Raw genomic sequence first — 23256 nt, 5'->3', positions numbered from 1 at the left:
GCCTATTATATTTAATTTAAGTGTGGGCAGTCCCCCCCCCCCCCCCTAAGATATCTGTGAGACAACTTTTCTCATTAAAATATATCTCAATATGGCAGAAAGAAATGCAGTTTCTGACTGTTCGTACCACTGTATTGTGTTGCCATTGTTGTTTTGAAATAAGTCTCCTTTGTTGTTCGAGCTGTTGTACATTACTCGCAGTTCTAATAAAATGTCTCATCAGTATCTGAGGTTTCTCACAGATGAAGAGGTGTCAGCTATAATAAATGAAGCAAGTGAAGGTGATGAAAGTGATACAGAAGAAGATGATACAGTTGTGACATACGACAGTGACACACCAGTTCAAAATGAGTCAAGTTCACTGAGTTCACCCTCTGATGAACAGCATGCAACTGCTTCCAGCATCATTGTTACACCAAAAAGCAATAGAGAATATATTACTGCACCTACAAGGCAAGTACGCAGGTCAGTACAAAAAATAGTGAATTTTCGTGAAGGTTTGACTCGGGAAGGCCCGACCTCTAGTGTATCAGGATCTTTCAAAAAGTTCATAACTCCCAAAATAATGAAGATTACCGTGGACTATACAAACCGAGAAGCTCATAATACGAACTTAAAACTTACAACTGTAGAAGAAATGTACACGTTCACTGGTATTTTGATACTCATGGGCACAAATAAAGACACTAGACTGCCTCTTGAGGACTTATGGGGAAAAGTACTGGGAAAGAATATCTACATAACTACAATGAGTCGTATTCAATGTGGAGAACTTCTGTCCTTTATTAGATTTGATTATAAAGAAAGAAGGTCCAAAAGACAAAAGTAGGATAAGTTCTTCTCCCTTCATGAAGTTTTCAACAAAACTGACGAAATGTTTGCGAAATACTAAGTACCAAGTGCAGATCTAACGATCGATGAAATGCTCTCCCTATTCGAGGCAGATGTCCCTTTAAGGTCTTCTACATCTACATCTACATCCATACTCCGCAAGCCACCTGACGGTGTGTGGCGGAGGGTACCTTGAGTACCTCTATCGGTTCTCCCTTCTATTCCAGTCTCGTATTGTTCGTGGAAAGAAGGATTGTCGGTATGCCTCTGTGTGGGCTCTAATCTCTCTGATTTTATCCTCATGGTCTCTTCGCGAGATATACGTAGGAGGGAGCAATATACTGCTTGACTCTTCGGTGAAGGTATGTTCTCGAAACTTTGACAAAAGCCCGTACCGAGCTACTGAGCGTCTCTCCTGCAGAGTCTTCCACTGGAGTTTATCTATCATCTCCGTAACGCTTTCGCGAATACTGAATGATCCTGTAATGAAGCGCGCTGCTCTCCGTTGGATCTTCTCTACCTCTTCTATCAACACTATCTGGTACGGATCCCACACTGCTGAGCAGTATTCAAGCAGTGGGCGAACAAGCATACTGTAATCTACTTCTTTTGTTTTCGGATTGCATTTCCTTAGGATTCTTCCAATGAATCTCAGTCTGGCATCTGCCTTACCGACGCTCAACATTATATGATCATTCCATTTTAAATCACTCCTAATGTGTACTCCCAGATAATTTATGGTATTAACTGCTTCCAGTTGCTGACCTGCTATTTTGTAGCTAAATGATAAGGGCTCTTTCTTTCTATGTATTCGCAGCACATTACACTTGTCTACATTGAGATTCAATTGCCATTCCCTGCACCATGCGTCAATTCGCTGCAGATCCTCCTGCATTTCAGTACAATTTTCCATTGTTACAACCTCTCGATACACCACAGCATCATCTGCAAAAAGCCTCAGTGAACTTCCGATGTCATCCACCAGGTCATTTATGTATATTGTGAATAGCAACGGTCCTATGACACTCCCCTGCGGCACACCTGAAATCACTCTTACTTCGGAGGACTTCTCTCCATTGAGAATGACATGCTGCGTCCTGTTATCTAGGAACTCCTCAATCCAATCACACAATTGGTCTGATAGTCCATATGCTCTTACTTTGTTCATTAAACGACTGTGGGGAACTGTATCGAACGCCTTGCGGAAGTCAAGAAACACGGCATCTACCTGTGAACCCGTGTCTATGGCCCTCTGAGACTCGTGGACGAATAGCGCGAGCTGGGTTTCACATGACCGTCTTTTTCGAAACCCGTGCTGATTCCTACAGAGTAGATTTCTAGTCTCCAGAAAAGTCATTATACTCGAACACAATACGTGTCCCAAAATTCTACAACTGATCGACGTTAGAGATATAGGTCTATAGTTCTGCACATCTGTTCGACGTCCCTTCTTGAAAACGGGTATGACCTGTGACCTTTTCCAATCCTTTGGAACGCTACGCTCTTCTAGAGACCTACGGTACACTGCTGCAAGAAGGGGGGCAAGTTCCTTCGCGTACTCTGTGTAAAATTGAACTGGTATCCCATCAGGTCCAGAGGCCTTTCCTCTTTTGAGCGATTTTAATTGTTTCTCTATCCCTCTGTCGTTTATTTCGATATCTACCATTTTGTCATCTGTGCGACAATGTAGAGAAGGAACTACAGTGCAATCTTCCTCTGTGAAACAACTTTGGAAAAATACATTTAATATTTCGGCCTTTAGTCTGTCATCCTCTGTTTCAGTACCATCTCGGTCACAGAGTGTCTGGACATTTTGTTTTGATCCACCTACCGCTCTGACATAAGACCAAAATTTCTTAGGATTTTCTGCCGAGTCAGTACATAGAACTTTACTTTCGAATTCATTGAACGCCTCTCGCATAGCCCTCCTCACACTACATTTCGCTTCACGTAATTTTTGTTTGTCTGCAAGGCTTTGGCTATGTTTACGATTGCTGTGAAGTTCCCTTTGCTTCCGCAGCAGTTTTCTAACTCGGTTGTTGTACCATGGTGGCTCTTTTCCATCTCTTACGATCTTGCTTGGCACATACTCATCTAACGCATTATGTACGATGGTTTTGAACTTTGTCCACTGATCCTCAACACTATCTGTACTTGAGACAAAACTTTTGTGTTGAGCCGTCAGGGACACTGAAATCTGCTTTTTGTCACTTTTTCTAAACAGAAAAATCTTCCTACACTTTTTAATATTCCTATTTACGGCTGAAATCATCGATGCCGTAACCGCTTTATGATCGCTGATTCCCTGTTCTGCATTAACTTTTTCAAATAGTTCGGGTCTGTTTGTCACCAGAAGGTCTAATATGTTATCGCCACGGGTCGGTTCTCTGTTTAACTGCTCAAGGTAGTTTTCAGATAAAGCACTTAAAAAAATTTCACTGGATTCTTTGTCCCTGCCACCCGTTATGAACGTCTGAGTCTCCCAGTCTATATACGGCAAATTAAAATCTCTACCCAGAACTATAACATGGTGGGGAAATCTACTCGAAATATTTTCCAAATTACCCTTCAGGTGCTCAGCCACAACAGCTGCTGAGCCAGGGGGCCTATAGAGACATCCAATTACCATGTCTGAGCCTGCTTTAACCGTGACCTTCACATTTCGGATCTCCGTCAATTTCCTTCGATACTATTGCACTTCTTATCGCTATAAACACGCCTCTTCCTTCACTGTCCAGTCTGTCTCTGCGGTATACATTCCAATCTGAGTTTAGGATTTCATTACTGTTTACGTCTGGTTTCAGCCAACTTTCTGTCCCTACGTTGTGACCGTTTATTAATGAGAGCAGTTCAGGGACCTTTCTGTAGACGCTCCTGCAGTTTACTATTAGCACATTAATATTGTTATTCCCTGTTGCATTTTGCCTACTCCTACATTGCCACATCTCAGGAGGCGTCTTGTCGGGCCTAGGGAGGGGATTCTCTAACCTAAAAACCCCCATGTGCACTCCACACGTACTCCGCTACCCTTGTAGCCGCTTCCGGCATGTAGTGCACGCCTGACCTATTCAGGAGGACCCTACATTTCTCCACCCGATAGCGGAGGTCGAGAAATTTGCACCCCAGATCTCCGCAGAATCGTCTGAGCCTCTAGTTTAAGCCTTCCACTCGGCTCCAAACCAGAGGACCGCGATCGGTTCTGGGAACGATACTGCAAATAGTTAGCTCTGATTTCACCCCGCGAGCGAGGCTTTCCGCCTTCACCAATTCCGCCAACCGCCTGTACGAACTGAGGATGACCTCCGAACCCAGACGGCAGGAGTCATTGGTGCCGACATGAGCAACAATTTGCAGCCGGGTGCACCCAGTGCTCTCTATCGCCGCCGGTAGGGCCTCCTCCACATCTCGGATGAGACCCCCCGGCAAGCAGACAGAGTGAACACTGGCCTTCTTACCCGACCTTCTCGCTATTTCCCTAAGGGGCTCCATCACCCGCCTAACGTTGGAGCTCCCAATAACTAATAAACCCCTCCCCCCGTGTGCCTGCTCGGACTTTGCTGAAGGAGCAGCCACATGTCCACTCACAGGCAGAGCGGGCGACGCCACACGGCCAGCCTCCACATTGACCCTCCGCCTCGTGCGCCGCGAACGCCGCTGAACCTGCCACTCCCCTTGGGGAGAGGGTGGCCCAACCGCGCCCGGTACCCGCGAAGATGTCTCGACAGCAGGGACAGTGGGTGAAGCATGTAACACCTGGGGTGTACCTTGCGACGCACCAGACTCCCCACTGCCGCTACACTCCGAGGCAGCAGCCTGAAGACGGCTGACCGCGGCCATCAACACGCTCAGCTGTTCGCGAACAGTGGCCAGCTCCTCCTGCGTCCGTACACAGCAGTCACACATCCTATCCATCCTAAGAAATCAATTTACTGAAGAGAGTTAATCAACCTTTAACTAGACTGCTTTATGAAAGACGAGCCTGGGAAGTATGGCATATTGATTAGGATGTTAGCAGATGCACACATCCAGTATGTTCTAAACATTGAGGTCTACACAGAGAAGGATTAACGACCTGCTGAGGAACAGAGTGCAAAGGCAGTCTGTAGACACTTAGTGAATCCGCTGGCAGGAAGTGGAAGAAATATAACAACAGATCGTTGTTATGCATCCATAGACCTAGCCGAGGAGCTCTACAATGATGACAAATTAACTTTGGTAGGAACACTGAAGAGTAACAGAAAACACAGACCAGGACAGCTAAAGAAGACGCACGGTCAAGAGCTATATTCCTCTCTAAGTTCTTACTCGCAGATCCGAAAACAGGAAACACACCAGTTACCTTGGTGTCATACATCTCCAAACTGAAGCCTACTAAGAATCTTCTACCCCTTTCCACAGAACACAATGATAACAAAGTGGTGTGTCAACAGAGAGAAAAAAAAAACACAAACCTCAATCTCTACTACAATGAAACCAAAGGGGGCACAGACAGCATTGATCAAATGACGTGACATCATTCAGTAAAACGAGGGATGAGAAGGTGGCCATTATCTCTCTTTTTCACCTCGACAGATATTGCCTGTCCCAATGATCTGACAATTTTCATGATAAATGACCCAAACTCCAATAAGAAGAAGCATAATGTAAGAAGCCTGTATCTGCTAGAATTAGGTCAACAGCTCGCTAGACCAGCTGTGGAAGAGAGAGCAAAGAATATCGTGGGTCTACAAAAGCCTATCATCTCTGCAATGGAAAGTGTTCTAGGGAAAATGCTGCCCAGTATTACTGCAACTGTTCAATCTGTTGAATTTTATTCGAGAGGAGGATGTCACATCTGTTTGACGAGTAAAAACTCTAAATAGGAAAAAGACAAGATGACAAAAGTGTCTATAGTTTGTTGCAGGTGTTCCAAGTATGTGTGTGCCACTCATTCTGCAAAAACAGAGGTGGTGGTTGTTAGGATGTTTAAGGGGGACTAAACAGCTAAGGTCATCAGTCCCCCATTCCAAAAACAGGCGAGACATTAAGGCACGGAGCAGATAAAACCCCTAGGGGAAGGATACTCCCCCCCAGGCCCTAAAAGAACACAAATATGGTAACGAATACGACAGACACGAAGAGGACAGATGAACACCAGACAGAAAGAAACAGAAGAAAAGAAGATGGCCGGAGACTGGTTGGACTGACCACGACAACAAAAAAGGGAAAGAGTCAACCAACCGACTACACACTAAAAGCTGCAACCAAATATGAGAGACTCGAGGACAAGAGACACACAAAGGGAAAGGTGCAGGACCACTCTAAATGGAACCATAAAAAGGACTAGCACGGATAAAATGTAAAACACTGTCAGCCATGGAGGTATCGTCGCATAAAATCAAAGGCAAGGTGCCCGGGAGATTAAAAGACTGCCGAAGGGTGCGCAGTCGGGGACACTCCAATAAAACGTGGGCGACCGTCAGCCGAGACCCACACCGACACAGGGGAGGATCCTCCTGACGTAAAAGATGGCCGTGCGTCAGGTATGTATGGCCGATGCGGAGCCGACACAGGATGCCAGAGTCCCTGCGAGAAGACCACAGGGAGGAGCGCCACACATCGGTCGTCTCCTTGACAGCCCGCAGTTTATTCTGGGCTGTCATGCCATGCCACTCAACAGACCACACCCCAAGCACCCTCCGGCGCAACACCAGCTGCAGGTCGCGAGCTTTGAGGCCGATCTCCAAAGCTGGGGCGTCGATCGCCCCTTTGGCCAGCCTGTCAACACGTTCGTTCCCCGGGATGCCAACGTGACCTGGCGTCCAAACCAAGACCACCGAACGACCAGAGCGGGCAATGGCGGAAACAGACTCCTGAATAGAGGACACCAGAGGAGAAGAGGGATAGCAGCGGTCGATGGCCTGAAGGCTGCTCAGGGAGTCACTGCAGATGACGACGGACCTACCTGAGCAGAAACGCATATGCTCAAGAGCGCGCAAGATGGCCACCAGCTCTGCAGTAAAAATACTGCAGCCAACCGGCAAGGAGTGTTGCTCAACATGGGCAGCGTGAGCAAAAGCGTAGGCAGTGCGACCATCAACCAGGGAACCATCAGTGTAGACAGGCTCACAGCCCGGAAATGATTCGAGGAGCGCAAGAAAACGGCGACGGAGGGCCACAGGCGGAACCGAGTCCTTAGGTCCCTGTGCCAAATCCAGACGGACGGACAGCCGGGACAAACACCAGGGAGGCGTAGGTGTACGGACCCGGAAGGGAGGCAGAAGTGGGAACGACCCCAGTTCTGACAGCAGGGACTGGACACGGACAGCTACGGAAAGCCCAGACCTAGGTCGCCGTTCGGGCAGATGGAGGACCATGGCAGGGAAAAGCAGGCGACGATTGGGATGGCCTGGCGAGCAATGCACGTGGACAGCATAGTCGGCAAGCAGTCGATGGCGGTGAATCCGCAGCGGGGGAACCCCGGCCTCCACCAGTAGACTATCCACGGGGCTGGTACGAAAAGCGCCAGTTGCAAGCCGAACCCCACAGTGGTGTATGGGGTCTAACAACTTCAACACTGAAGGGTGATGCAGACCCATAGGCCGGGCTCCCATAATCAAGCCGGGACTGCACAAGGGCTCTGTACAATCGCAGCAGCGTGCAGCGATCTGCACCCCAAGACATGTGGCTAAGGCAGCGGAGGGCGTTGAGGTGCCGCCAGCATTTTTGCTTCAGCTGAGTAATATGAGGAACCCATGTGAGCCGGGCATCAAACACGAGTCCCAAGAAGCGGCAAGTGTCCACCACTTCAAGCAGGTGGCCGTCGAGGTAAAGTTCAGGATGAGGGTGGACCGTCCGACGCCTGCAGAAGTGCATAACTCGAGTCTTGGCTGCAGAGAACTGAAAACCATGAGTCAGAGTCCATGATGCTGCCTTGCGAACGGCGACTTGCAGCCTGCGTTCGGCGACTCCCGTAGTCGTGGAGCTAAATGAGATGCAGAAGTCGTCGGCATACAAAGAAGGAGACACCGACGACCCCACGGCTGCAGCCAGACCATTAATGGCCACTAGAAATAAGGAGACGCTCAACACCGAGCCCTGCGGGACCCCATTTTCCTGTATATAAGATGAACTAGAGGCGGCACCGACTTGCACCCGGAAAGAGCGGCGCAATAAAAAGGTTTGAAGAAAAGCCGGGAGCCGACCACGAAGACCCCACTCATACAACGTGGCGAGGATGTGATGCCTCCATGTGGTGTCATACGCCTTCCGCAGATCGAAAAATACAGCAACGAGATGCTGACGTCGGGCAAAGGCCGTACGGAGAGCAGATTCCAGCCGCACCAAATTGTCCGTGGCAGACCGGCCCCAACGGAAGCCACCCTGGGATGGAGCGAGGAGACCGCGCGAATCAAGGACCCAACACAAACGCCGCCCCACCATACGTTCGAGCAATTTGCACAAAACGTTGGTGAGGGTAATGGGACGATAGCTGTCCACCGCCTGTGGGTCCGCACCGGGCTTCAAGATGGGGACAATAACACCCTCTCGCCATTGCGACGGGAACACGCCCTCACTCCAAATGCGGTTAAAGATGGTGAGGATGTCTCTCTGGCAGTCCCTGGAGAGATGCTTCAGCATCTGTGCGTGGATGCAGTCTGGGCCTGGTGCTGTATCAGGGCAATCGGCGAGGGCAGCGAGGAATTCCCTCTCGCTGAAAGGAGCATTGTATTCTTCAGAACGACACGTGCGGAACGATAACGGCGTCTGCTCGGCACGCTCCTTGAGAGAGCGAAAGGTGGGGGGATAAGTTGCAGTCGCAGAGCTCTTAGCGAAGTGCGCAGCAAGGTGTTCAGCAATGGCGGCAGCGTCCGTGCAGACAGCGCCGGCCAGGGAGATCCCAGGGACACCCGTAGGGGTCTGGGATCCATAAATCCGCCGGATCCGGGACCACACGAGCGAGGGGGAGACACGGGAGCCCAGGGATGAGACGTACCTCTCCCAGCACTCCTGCTTACGCCGTGCAATAAGACGACGGGCGAAGGCACAGAGCCTCTTAAAGGCGATGAGGGTCTCCAGAGACGGGTGCCGCCTATGATGCTGAAGAGCCCGCCTACGGTCGCGAATAGTCTCAGCAATCTCCGGCGACCACCAGGGGACAGCCTTCCTCCGAGGGAGGCCAGAAGAACGGGGGATGGAAGCTTCGGCAGCTGAAATGATGGACGTGGTTAAAACACGGACCACCTCGTCAATGTCACCCTGTGGGGGAGACTCAATGGTTGCAGCGGAAGTAAAAGCCGGCCAGTCAGCCCTGTGGAGAGCCCAGCAGGGCAGGCGCCCAGAAGAATGACACTGGGGCAGTGACAAATAGATGGGAAAATGGTCACTACCACACAGGTCAGGATGCAATCTCCAGTGGAGGGATGGGACAAGTCCGGGGCTGCAAATAGAGAGATCGATGGCCGAGAACGAGCCATGGGCCACACTGAAATGCGTGGGAGCACCGGTGTTCAAGAGGCTAAGGTCGAGCTGAGCCAACACATGCTCCACGGCCCGACCGCGGTCATCGGAAACAGTCCCACCCCATAGAGGGTTGTGGGCATTGAAATCGCCCAGCAGCAAAAAAGGTGGCGGCAGTTGGGCTATCAGAGCAGCCAGGACATGCTGCGCGACAGCATCATCAGGTGGAAGGTAAATACTGCACACGGTAATAGCCTGTGGCGTCCACACCCGAACAGCGACAGCCTCTAAAGCTGTATGTAGAGGTACGAACTCGCTGTGTAGAGAGTTAAGGACATATATGCAGACGCCACCAGACACCCGTGCATAAGTTGCCCGGTTCTTAAAATAACCCCGATAGCCACGGAGGGCGGGGGTTCTCATTGCTGGAAACCAAGTTTCCTGCAGAGCAATGCAAAGGAAAGGATGACGGCTGAGAAGTTGGCGGAGCTCAGCTAGATGGTGGAAGAAACCGCTGCAGTTCCACTGGAGGATGGTATTAGCCATGGATGGGAAAGGCGTGAAGGGACTGGGGAGGCAGATTACACCTCCGGGGCCCCTGCTGCTACTGAGTCACCACCTAGACAACAGCTATCTATTGCATCCGAGGGACTGGCGAGATCCATGTCCTCAGCGGACCCCAGAATCTCCACCTCATCCTCAGACGCAGAGCTTGTAGGAAGCGGCGGAATGGGTGCCACCGCAATGTCGGTAGCCTTGGGGAGTTTCTTCTTCTTCTGCTTCTCGCGCTGTGCCTTTGGTGGCTCAGGCTGGGAGGGCGTCACTGGGTCAGTCTCAGGGACAGACGACGACCGTGTGTCCCGACGACCAGGGACCGGCGGTTGTTTAAGCCACTTGCGGCTTTCGGCCTTGGTACCGGTCGGAACTTGGGAAGGGAGGTCCCCAAGGGACCCTTTCCTTATGAGAGTAGCCGAAGAAGTCTCCAGCGGGGAAGGGGGAACTGATGTCCCCGATGGGTGGGGGGGTGTTGCTCCTGAAGTAGATGGAGCAGGAGCAACAGTGGGTTTAGTGCCCCCCACCATCAAGAGGGCAGGTGTGGGACTTCGACTCTGAGAGCTGACTGGAGCGGATGGAACTGTAGCAGGAGTGACAGTTGCGGCATAAGAAGCTGTCATGCGCACTGGATGAAGCCGATCATATTTCCGCTTCGCCTCAGTGTACGTCAGGCGGTCGAGAGTCTTGATTTCCATGATCTTCCGCTCCCTCTGCAGAATCGGACAGTCTGGCGAGCAAGGCGGATGGTGCGCACCACAGTTCACACAGACTGGAGGCGGGGCACAGGGATGATCAGGATGGGATGGTCGACCGCAATCGCGACAGACGAGGTCGGAAGCACAGCGTGAAGACATATGGCCGAACTTCCAACACTTGAAGCACCGCATCGGGGGAGGGATATAAGGCTTGACATCACAACGGTACACCATCACCTTGACCTTCTCAGGTAACGTGTCACCCTCGAAGGCCAAGATGAAGGCACCGGTGGCAACTTGACGATCCCTCGGACCCCGGTGGACGCGCCGGATGAAATGGACACCTCGGCGCTCCAAGTTGGCGCGCAGCTCGTCATCGGACTGTAAAAGGAGATCCCTGTGGAAGATAATGCCCTGGACCATATTCAGACTTTTATGGGGTGTGATAGTGACGGAGACATCCCCCAGCTTAGTACAAGCGAGCAAGGCCCGCGACTGGGCGGAGGATGCCGTTTTTATCAACACCGATCCGGACCGCATCTTGGACAAGCCCTCCACCTCCCCGAACTTGTCCTCTAAATGTTCGACAAAAAACTGAGGCTTCACAGACACAAACGAGTCCCCGTCAGCTCTGGTACAGACAAGATACCGGGGCAAATATCTTTCGCTCTCATTCAAAGCCTTTCGTTCCTCCCATGGTGTGGCCAGGGAGGGGAACGATTTGGGGTCATACACATTAGCCTTAAAGTGGGCTTTGGAACGCTTAGAGACTGCTGACGGCTGGCCGCCAGCGAGAGATGATGTACCACGCTTCATTGCGGGTCATCCGCCCTGATGCCACCTACTCCGACCAAGGGCCCTCCCCACGGGCGCCACCCAGCCACAGCAAAGGCCACCTGGCAGGATGGCCATTGCCGGGAGTCCCGATGCCCCAGGGAGATGGGCATCTACTCCTTGGCATACGTGGGCAGTGAACGGCGCAGGCATCAGTAGAGTGATCCCTGTGTTGTCAGGGGGCTACAACCAAGAGGGTACATGGCGGCCCCACCACAACGGACTGGCTACCGTGCTGGATGTTAGGTGACATGTGATCCATGGTCGCCGTCTGTGCAGAAAAGGGCTCTGCACAGTGTTTGGCAGAAAGTGTACGCAGGAGCGTATCCATGCCCAAGCGATGGAGAGCGGGCAGGACTGCAATGCAACGATGAATAGGATGGCGAAAGTTCTCAACACAACATGGACACAATGCACCAAGTAAGGCGCCCTTCCCCAATCAGCTCGCTCTTCGGAAAAATTTTGAGATATGGAGGTCAAACCCGACAGGGGACCATCACATAAGGCCGAAACGTTTGAGACTCCTTTTAGTCGCCTCGTACGACAGGCAGGAATACCGCGGGCCTATTCTAACCCCCGAACCCGCAGGGGGGTGCAAAAACAGTGTGTTCCAGTCATTCTGCAAAAACAATCATATGCAAAGGTTGTGAAATTGAAAGTGAGTAAGAAGGAAAAACTCAATTGTAATTTCTGACTTTGATTTTCTGTTTTCTTATAAGTGGTTTGCTATTGTACATCCTTTTATGATTTCTTAATATAAGTGTGATGTATATGATAAAAGTATAATAATATTTCTCATGTTCATTACTTTATTTATTGTATTTGTATAATGCTCCTGATAACTATGGAAAGTGTGTTGCAACCTAGTAAAGAAATTCCTAGTTCATCAAATAATCAAAACAAAATGAACAAACAAACAAAATGTTAAAAAGTGAAAAGAATGTGAGGGCAATTTTTGCCCCCCCCCCCTCCCCCTCGCCCCTTAGATATCCATGTGACAGATCCAAGCTTAGTGGTGCTAGGGTTAATATTGGCTGTGATGTCATTAACATACATCATGAATAGCAAGGGTCCCTACACACATCCCTGGGGCAGATCTCTGTACTAAGAAACGCACATTCTAGTCACAAGCTTCTCCTGATATCCCACCTGATCCTACTTTCAATACCAAGTGTGTGCATGTGCAGGGGTGAGGCAGAGGTGGTTACTGAGTAAAATATTTTTTGGAAATCAAGGAATACTCCATTTACTTCATTGCCTCGGTCACAGGCGTTCAGGAAATCGTGTGACAGAAGTGTGGGTTTCACACGATCGATGTTTTCGGAATCTGTGATGATTTACGTAGAGGAGGTCATTCTGTTTGAGATACTTCATTGCATTTGAGCTTTAAGAATGTCCTAAGATTCTACAACAAATAATTGTCAAGGGTGTTGGACTGTAGGTTCATGGATCACTTCTGTTGTCCTCTTCCAGATGGGTGTGAACTCTGCTTCTTCCTACCACAGAGTACCGCTTTCGTTCAAGGGATCTACAGGAGATTATGTTTAAAAGAGGGGCTTACTCAGCCACAAATTCATTATAAGCTACGATAGGGATTCCATCAGGACTAGGGGTTTAATCGTGTTCTCAACACCACTGGCAAAAATATTTATTTCACTCATCTTTGCAGTGGAGAGTGAAGTAAATTCCATCAGTACTACTGGATTTTCCCTTGTAAACCAACATTTGAAAACTGAATTAAGCATTTCTGCTTTTGATTTGCAATGCTAAATTTCAGTTCCTGCCACATCCATCACTGTATAGACACTAACTTAGTGCCACTAATTTCATCTGCTCCACCACTACACTAGACCCAGATTTTGCCTCACAGCTGGTTATGTCATTCACTCCCATTATTGCAGATGTTTTTTGTATCACAATCCAATACAGGCTTCACTCAGGCAGTACAGGAACAGATGGCACAGTGCTGCATATAATAGTGGGCACAGTTGCTCAAAATTAGTAATCACAATCAAATAAAGGTTTATCTTTTAGGCTATAGTATTCCCAAGAAATGTTTAACTGAACAAAAGCCGTGAGTTGAAAAGCTTTACCATGGGTAAAATGATACTGTTTTAAACAAAAACATTACATGTAACACACCTTTGAAGCTGACATAAAGTGTATTGTAAGGAGCTTATGTGCCACAGTAGTTTTTCATGAGGGTAAGTCAACTATTATCCACAAAGTAGTTATAAAATTTTATTGTATCAAATAGGAAACTTACAAGAAAATCATTTTTCGAATAGTATCCTTGTGTTTCAATGCGCTTGGTCCATCGTTGTACAAGCTTCCTGATGCCCTCATAAAAGAAGGTTCTCGGTTGAGCTGAGAGTCAGGAATGCACCGCTTCTTTCACGGATTCGTCTGAGGCAAATTGATAGCCCCTTACTGCCTGTTTTAGTGGACCAAACAAGTGATAGTTAGAAGGGGCAAGATTGGGACTATATGGAGGATGATCTAGTACTTCAAATTTGAGTTTCTGGAGCGTTTCAGTGTGGGCAGTGTGCGGACAGGCACTGTCGTGCAACAACACAACACCTTTTGACATCAATCCTCGACGTTTGCTTTGAATTGCAGGCTTTAACCTGGCAGTAAACATCTCACTGTAACGTACACTGTTTATTGTTGTGCCCCTTTCCGCATAATGTTCCAGGACTGGATCTTGTGCGTCCCAAAATACCATAAGCATAAGTTTTCCTGTGGATGGTTGAGTCTTGAACTTTTTCTTGCATGGCGAATTTGGATGTTTCCATTCCATACTCTGCCGTTTACTCTCCGGATCGTAATGATGGACCTACGTTTCGTCACCAGTAATGATCCTGTCTGAGAAGTTGTCCCCTTTGTTACCATAGCAATCAAAATGTTTTTTGCTGATTTCCACGCACATTTGTTTATGCAATTGTGTGAGTTGTTTTGGGACTCATCTTGCACAAACTTTATGAAACCCAAGATGTTGTGGATGATTTTGTAGGCAGAACCGTGACTAATTTGCTGACGATGTGATACTTCGTCAATAGTTAATCGTCTGTCTAAGAGAATCATTTCACATGAATGCTCAACGGTTTCTTCATTTGAGGCAGTAAACAGTTGTCCAGCTCCTTCATTGTGCGTAACACTTGTGTGACCATTTTGGAATTTTTCAATCCATTCGTAGACACTCCGTTGTGGCAAAACACTGTTCCCGTACTGCACCGAAAGTCTTCGGTGAATTTCAGCCACTGATACGCCTTCCGACAACAAAAAATGGATCACTGAACGTTGCTCTTCTTTGGTGCAAATAGACAGCGGAGCAGTCACGATTAACAGCACGGCAGCGGTAACGAAACTAACCTAGCAGCTTGAAAATTGCAAAGATATAACAACAAATAAACAAAGCGTGCGTCATCAATGTAAAACGGCAGTACTACCAAAATAAACAAAAATATAAATAAATTGTGGATAATAATTGACTTGCCCTCTTGCTCCCTCCCAGAAATGCATAAGGCGAGAAATAAGATGAAATAACATTCAGCAGAACAAACTGCAGGAGCAGACAACATACTGCTGATAAATCTAACACTATAGTAAAACAAATGTAGCTATCTGAAAATGGGCACAATAGCCCAAAACCGGTAAGGTAATAAAGGAAAGCTTTTTTAAAAGTGTTGGCGGATGGTTGCATTCTCCATCAACAGTTCTTAACAGAATAACAGTCACAGAGTTCAATGATACAATAATAAACTCTTATTCTCTATTGAAGAAATCAATACTCTGCACTAATAAAAAAAGCATGATCCAAAAACATTTCTCAAACAATAACATTTTTAAATCTATATTTATAGTATGTATATTATTTATGGATATATTTGTATGGTATACACATATGTCTCAAAATGAAACACAGTAGTGGGTGGTTACAATTAAACTCTCCCTATTTAACATGTTATAACACGGAAACTAATTACCGTACGTGTAACAAACTTGGTAACATTAATGTCAACGACATGAGAAGAGCAATAATGCAAAATCAATTCAATTGAAATACTTTTAATGTGCTACACAATGCATCATACCTTTACATACCAGTACCATTACTGCTACAAAAGGGTCTCAATATGGCACCCATCAGTGTCCAGAAGAGTCTGAAAGAACATGATTGCTTTCTGCACAGCATAGCAAAGCATGACCGTAGGTATGCTGGCTACCTCTCTTGATATGCTGCCCTTCAGATCAGCACATGTGTGAGTGTTTCCCTGGTAAATCTTGTCCATCAGGTAGCCACACAACCAGAAATCAAAGGGAGTGAGATCAGGTGATCGTGTCGGCCAAGCATTTGGAAATGATCGGCTGATAATTCGATTGTTTCCAAAATGCATCTCTCTCCTGTAGTGTGGGCACGACATTGGCAAAGTATACTGCGTAAACGCTGGCCAGTCACACTGCACATCTGGTCCTTGACCGCAAACCAGTTCAAAAAAGGTTGGGCCAATTATGAATGTAGCCGTGAAGCCACACCTTATGGTGACACGTTCACCATACAGAGGAACTTCACGCACAGTTACTAGAGGTGAAGATCCCCCCACACTCGGCAATTCTGTGTATCCACCTCATCCGTCAGAGACGAATGAGCTCTGTCTATCGATAGGATGATCCGGGGTCAGCCCTCGTCAACTTTAATCCTTCCGAGAAAGTGGAAAATGAAGTCAACACACCATTGTGCGTCCTGTGGTGGAAGCTGCTGTACCGTACGGATCTCGTACAGATCCCACGTGAGAAATGTTCGAAGCAGCTTCCGTAAGGTGGACCACAGGATGTTCAACTGTCGTGACACAGCATGCGCACTGCTTGACAATTGGGAATTGTGCACAGTGTTTTTTGCCATAGCAACAGCGATTTCTTCAACCACCTGTGATGCAAATCAGCCTATTTCCAGAGTGGCACCCAGTTCTCCAGTCGATTCGAACTTCTTCACAATGCTCCGCACAGCAGGTGGGGAAAGAGGACCCTTCCGTAATCCTTTCAGCCGGCGAATTCATGAAATGCAACTGCAGCATTACTGTTGTTTCAATAATAGAGTTTCACTAATAATGCCCTGTGCCTTTTGTCCAAGCTCACGTTGACAAATCAACAAGTGAACTGCGACTGTTCAGGGGTGTGACACTATGTATCACGATGACTAATCATGGCACCTGGTGGCAACAGTTGGAACTGGCACTGTGACACATGGAAATCATCCACCTCATACTCTGGACATCAATGCTACCAAGTTTGGTACTCGTACGGTAATTTGTTTCTGTGTCATAACATGTTAAATAGGGAAAGTTTAATTATAACCACCTGGTACAAAAAAATATTTTTCCTCAAATTACACCCTGAGAGCGGAAAAAACCAATAACAACAACAACCCACACATCATGTAGTAATTATCCAAATGGGACAGAAATTGGTAGATGATGATTAAAAGCTCAGAAAATTTGGATGAGTTATTTGAGAGAAGGAGCTTATAATTTGAGCAACTCAATAATGTGTTGGTCTACATCTGGCGTTTATATAAGCTTAAACACAGAAATGGAAACTACTGCAACATTATTACCAAAGTGACCAAACAAGACCGACAGTCATTCTGTTCTTGGCTGCTGAAGGAGAAACACCACCAAGCACCCTTCAGAGAATGAAGAATGCAGTAATGTCAGTCATTGTCCCCTCATCCCAAGAAATTCAAGAGCCATTCATTAACAGAAAGGTGATGCTCGTCCCGTTCTTTTGTTACCGAGCCAACCGTTTACTGACTTCGAGGAATCTTGCGACACTGGAGAAATTACGTCGTGCACTTAAGGCAAAACATCCAGAAAAACTGTAACACGGGGTACTGTTCCTTCATGATAATACACGTCCCCATATCACAAATGTCTTAATGCCGGAGTTCCACCGACCAAAATGGGAGACACTTGAGCACCACCCCTATTGCATTCTCTTGCCACGTGACTGTCATTCCTCCGGTCCCTTAAAAAAGGCCTGGGAGGGTCACCAGTGCTGGTCAGACAAGAACATGCAGCAGGCATTTAAGATTTCTCCATGCAGCAGGACACGGTGTTTTACAAAATGGGTACCTTCAGCCTGCAACATCAGTGAGATGATTGCCTCAATGTTCACAGCAATGTTGCCTGGTTGACATACCAATTCTAGACCACATGCCCTTCAAACAGAAACTTTTTGATCATCCCTTATGTTGTTAATATTACCACTGATTATTAAAAACTGTGGAGATAATAAATTGGAAAATGGGTTGTAACATGAAAATCTTTTCTGTTAAAATGTTAATATTGAAATCACTCGAATAACTTTATAATATAATATCTCTGAAGTTAGATACTTGACAAGAAGAGGTGTTGGAGATGTGTTTGTAAAAGTCTTAAATTCCATTTTGTGACAATTGATTGTGTTGTGAGAAAAATGGTATAGAATGCTTTAATAATATCTGGAAAGTTGAAGTATAAGCTTGCACCATGTCGTTTAAATTATGTATATGAAGAATCCTAAAACCAGGAAAGAAATTTGCAAGCAAGAGTTTCATCCCCCTTAAGACTAAAACTATGCTAACAATGACAGTAAGATGAAACAGACAATGAGCAGAAACTAAGTAAAACATATTTATTTCTAATAATGTCAGTTTATAATTTATGAACATTCTAATTGTTCCCTCTTAATTGTTGTTAAAGTTTGACAACATAGATGAAAACAAAATTACAGAAGATCTTTGTGAGGTTTGCTAAGTAAAAATAATTTTTGTGAATTGTAATTTCTGACTCAGTAATGATATCCAATAAATGAAAATACACTCAATACAACAATAAAAACATCCAAAGTTGCAAATTTCACTTTTATTTACTTTCCAGTCAGACCCATTTTCAGATCATCCATATTTTCCAAAATATAAGAACAACATCAAGTTAACAAACATATACATATAACAAAAGATGCAAATGAGCAGCTACAGAGCATACTGGAAGTTCCAACATACCCTCTTGTGAGTTAGAACTTCCTTCCGCCAACTCATTGAAATTTCAAGGTGAGACTGCCATTAATTTCTCACATTTACAGTAAGTTGAATTCTAAACACTGCCCCCTGACAAAAGTGTGTGCAAGGGTAACAATTTAGCCACTGGGAGTCAACACAACATTGACAAATCGAGACAATACTCACTACATCACTGTCCCGTGTCTCCACATTCAAAGGGTCACTCACGTCTCCTCCGTGTTCTCCAGACGCCCAGTCCTGAAAAGTAGACAAAATGTTCTCGTCAAAGATATTTGACATTCGTATTTTATAATGAATCCTTTCAAGTATGAAGCACATATTATTACAAAATAGACACAATTATATTTTGACTTCTTTCTTAATGTCACATATATTAATAATCATGTGTGATTCAATGGCTTGGTGCAAGTCTTTCAAATGGATGTAACTTAGGTAGGTTGCATATCTCTAAGCTGCACCAGTAACCCTACGAGGGAAACCTGCCCTACAATTTAATGTACAATCCGGACCACGTGTCATCCCTGGTGAATCTTCACATTATTGAAAAACAGAGGCTAGGTTAAAAGGCACATCAAAATATTCCGTTGACAGACTGGGATTCGATCCCACACCCTTTCGGTTTCCAGGCACACGGTTGACAAAAGACCACCAGGTCTGCCATTTTACATATAAGATCCATGAAATTGGCTGCTTTTTAATACATCAATATTTACTACTTCATCATCACCATCATCATCATCACCTTCATCCAATTCAATCACTCAGTGCTGTGGCTTCTCTGAGTCAGTGTCCAACATCGGATCCCAGCAGGTTCTTCCATTTGTGCTGATCTTAAGCTTTCTGGCTGTCTTTTTTGAGTCTGTGTCCCATCTGTCCGGAGGTCTGCTCCTCGGTCTTCTCTGTTAAACTGGGCTCCAGTCTCGTAGCTGTTTCCACCACATGCATTTTTGAGCAACGTGACTGGCCCACTGCCAATAATGAGGTACTCGATCTTTCCATTATGTCAGTGAACTTTGTCATCTGTCTAATATCAACTGCTTTCTTTCTGTCTTTCTTTTTGTAGCTGAACATTGATCTTTTCATTCCTCTTTGGGCTAATATTATTCATTTAATGTTCACGTCTCACACCCATTACTTGTTTCCTTCAGCTCGGCCGACATCTCAGACTTCGAAACTGAATGGTATGCTCCGTACGCTCGTCATTCACAATGAGTGACACTTAATGGAGGTTAGGATGTCTATCGACAACCGGTTTTATCTCCATTTTTAAGGATTTTTGCTACTTTTTAAACTGTAGAAATAGAATAGGCCAAAAGTTCACGGTCATAATTTGTAAATCCAGATCGTGTGAAAATGACACGATACGGCGCTAGCAACCATCAAATTCTCTTTCGTACAGTGGCACTTTTCTTTCTAATTTTAAGTCACAAACACCGACATCAATATTACTGAAGCTGCTACAAGTTAAATATTATGTTTTAATACAAATAAACTATTGTATCCTATACTCGCTCTCACCACTGTCCCCGGGAATACATTCGTGGAGATTAAATAAAATCTTTGACTGCCTCGACTCTTAAAAATATCCCAGGAAGAGAATTCAGCGCAAGCATAACGGTCGCATTGGAGAGATATAGCTAGAATATTAACATTCGCATAAAAATAGCAGTTAGTGAGGAAATTCACTTTTCGTTTTTCCTGAACGAGGTTGAATGTGACCTTCACATTCACAACATAGTAAGTTCATCTCAATTTCAGAACGAGTCCACAACTACGGCAAAACATACTGCCTCGTCTTGACACCAAAAATTAAATTTCAGTTATGACTGAGACATTCTAATAGGCATATTTCCAAAGAAGTTTCGATATCTCATCTATATAAATAAACATGTAAATGTTCATTTGTTCAAAATGTTCAAACTCTGATAATTCTTCACTGATTTTTCTGAAGTTTTGACACACTGCTATATTTGAATACGAGTTTGTTTTTATATACTCACTGAAGAGCCATACGGTATATATATGGCTCTGAGCACTATGCGACTTAACTTCTGAGGTCATCAGTTGCCTAGAACTTAGAACTAATTAAACCTAACTAACCTAAGGACATCACACACATCCGTGCCCAAGTCAGGATTCAAACCTGCGACCGTAGCTGTCGCTCGGCTCCAGACTGTAGCGCTTAGAACCGCACGGCCATTCCAGCCGGCAGTATATATATGTAATACACAAAGTGATATGTTGTTAGTAAAACCCTCACGTCCATTTGTTCAAAATCTTAAATCTCCAAAATTTCTCTACAAAACCTCTTTAAATTATGACACAATGATGCATTTAAATACAGGGTGAATACAAAGTCATGCCCTGATTATAAAAATTTATAACAGAAGAACCGTTTGACATAATAAGTTACATTTGATGCTGTTACATAGGTTAGTGTTACTAGTCAAATGGTTATTCTGTAATAAATTGTTATAATCAGGGCAAGATGTTGTGCTCACCGTGTATACGTGGTTTTTTCTACACCTCCTGGAGCTCCTGTAGGTATAAAAAAACATGTGCTTATTTGAATGCCACAGTGTATTAAAATTTAAAAAGAATTGGTAAAGAACTTTCAGAAATACAAGGTGTATCAAAAAGAAGCATGTGATTTAAAAAAAAAAAATCAAAACTATTACGTCACTTGAGATATGAGCGTGAACAATGTACTGTTGGAAAGACCAAACTCTCAAGTTTTACATGGTTCCCACTATGTAGCAGCAGTGTGTGTGCTCGAATCAGTTCTATCAAAAAAGGTGTCAGGACAACAGAAAGAATTTTGTGTTCTACGTTTTGCGCAGTGCCGGTCAGTAATAACTGTTCAGCATGACTTTTGAACTAGCTATGGTGTGTATCCTCACACAGCAAAGAGCATTGGACAATGGCATGAACAATTCCGAGAAACATGTTGTTTCTGTAAAGGCAAACTGTCTGTGTCTGGCACGGACAATGAACGTACCTACCACAGTTTCTCAAGGAGTCTGCAAAACTCCATTTGCCTTGCAGCTCGACAGCTCAACATGCCCCCAATGTCCGTCTGACATGTGTTGCGCCGATGTTTACACATGAAACCATACAAAATTCAGCAACTGCAAGCTCTTTGTGAAGGTGAGTTTGTGGAGTTCTGTAATTTTGTTCATGGCAAGATAGAGGATAACTGTTTTCTTACATGCTTAGTGTTTACGGACAAGGCAACATTTCATTTAAATGGAAAGGTGAACTGTCATAATGTAAGAATATGGGGTACAGAACAACCACATGAAGTTGTACAACATGAGAGCAACTCTCCAGAATTTAATGTGTTTTGTGCAGTTTCATTGGAAAAGGTGTACGGTCCATTTTTCTTTGCCGAGAACACTGTTACAGAAAGCACGTATCTATAGATATGCTTGAGAACTTTCTTTTCCCACAGTTGGAGATTGACTCAAAAGACTTCATTTACCAACAGAATGGACCACTGGCACACTGGCACCTGGAAGTGCGGGAGTTTTTGAATCAAAGGATTACGAAACGACGGATCAGTCACATTGGACAAAATGATTCAACTTTACATTACTGGCCTCCAAGGTCACCGGACCTGATTCTATGAGACTATTTCTTGTGGAGGTTTATAAAAGACTGTTTCTGGGCCTCTGTTGCCAACAACAATGAAGGAACTGAGACATCGCATAACAGCAGCTGTGGAAGCTGTAACTCAAGACGCGCTCACTGTAGTGTGGGAACAATCTGAATACCACACTGACATATGCCGAGCATTTCAAGGGGGATGTATTGAACACCTACAAAAAGGTACAAAAAAAACTTTTTGAGATTCCAGTTCATCAAAAAACAAAATTCACTGTATATGTTTATTAGTTTCAGAAAGATAAGACACGTCAAATCAGGTGATTCTTTTTGATACACCCTGCATAATGTATTGAACAAACAAAAAATTATTTCTATATAAATAAAAATGTAAATGTCTGTTTACTCAAATTCTTAAATCTGTAAAATTTCTTCACCATTTGCTTCAAACTTTTGATACTGTGTTGCACACAGATGCACTATTTTTATGCACCTATCTTTTAATACATGTAACATATAAATAAATATGTCATATCTACACTCCTGGAAATGGAAAAAAGAACACATTGACACCGGTGTGTCAGACCCACCATACTTGCTCCGGACACTGCGAGAGGGCTGTACAAGCAATGATCACACGCACGGCACAGCGGACACACCAGGAACCGCGGTGTTGGCCGTCGAATGGCGCTAGCTGCGCAGCATTTGTGCACCGCCGCCGTCAGTGTCAGCCAGTTTGCCGTGGCATACGGAGCTCCATCGCAGTCTTTAACACTGGTAGCATGCCGCGACAGCGTGGACGTGAACCGTATGTGCAGTTGACAGACTTTGAGCGAGGGCGTATAGTGGGCATGCGAGAGGCCGGGTGGACGTACCGCCGAATTGCTCAACACGTGGGGCGTGAGGTCTCCACAGTACATCGATGTTGTCGCCAGTGGTCGGCGGAAGGTGCACGTGCCCGTCGACCTGGGACCGGACCGCAGCGACGCACGGATGCACGCCAAGACCGTAGGATCCTACGCAGTGCCGTACGGGACCGCAACCGCCACTTCCCAGCAAATTAGGGACACTGTTGCTCCTGGGGTATCGGCGAGGACCATTCGCAACCGTCTCCATGGAGCTGGGCTACGGTCCCGCACACCGTTAGGCCGTCTTCCGCTCACGCCCCAACATCGTGCAGCCTGCCTCCAGTGGTGTCGCGACAGGCGTGAATGGAGGGACGAATGGAGACGTGTCGTC

General features: G+C 45.8%; 1 protein-coding gene across 1 annotated transcript in view; it reads right to left on the bottom strand.

The window, feature by feature from the left end:
- Nucleotides 1–23256, bottom strand: part of LOC126108882 (zinc finger protein 721-like) — a 238138-nt gene that overhangs the window by 139586 nt on the left and 75296 nt on the right. Inside the window, exon 3 of the mRNA XM_049914243.1 lies at nt 18580–18651. Within this exon, the coding sequence (XP_049770200.1) occupies nt 18580–18651 (72 nt within the window). The remainder of the gene's footprint in view (nt 1–18579; nt 18652–23256) is intronic.

This window comes from Schistocerca cancellata, chromosome 11 (assembly GCF_023864275.1).
Source record: "Schistocerca cancellata isolate TAMUIC-IGC-003103 chromosome 11, iqSchCanc2.1, whole genome shotgun sequence".
Classification (NCBI taxonomy): domain Eukaryota; kingdom Metazoa; phylum Arthropoda; class Insecta; order Orthoptera; family Acrididae; genus Schistocerca; species Schistocerca cancellata.
The sequence above is the reverse complement of the archived record's forward strand: the minus strand, read 5'-3'. Positions and strand labels throughout refer to the sequence as shown.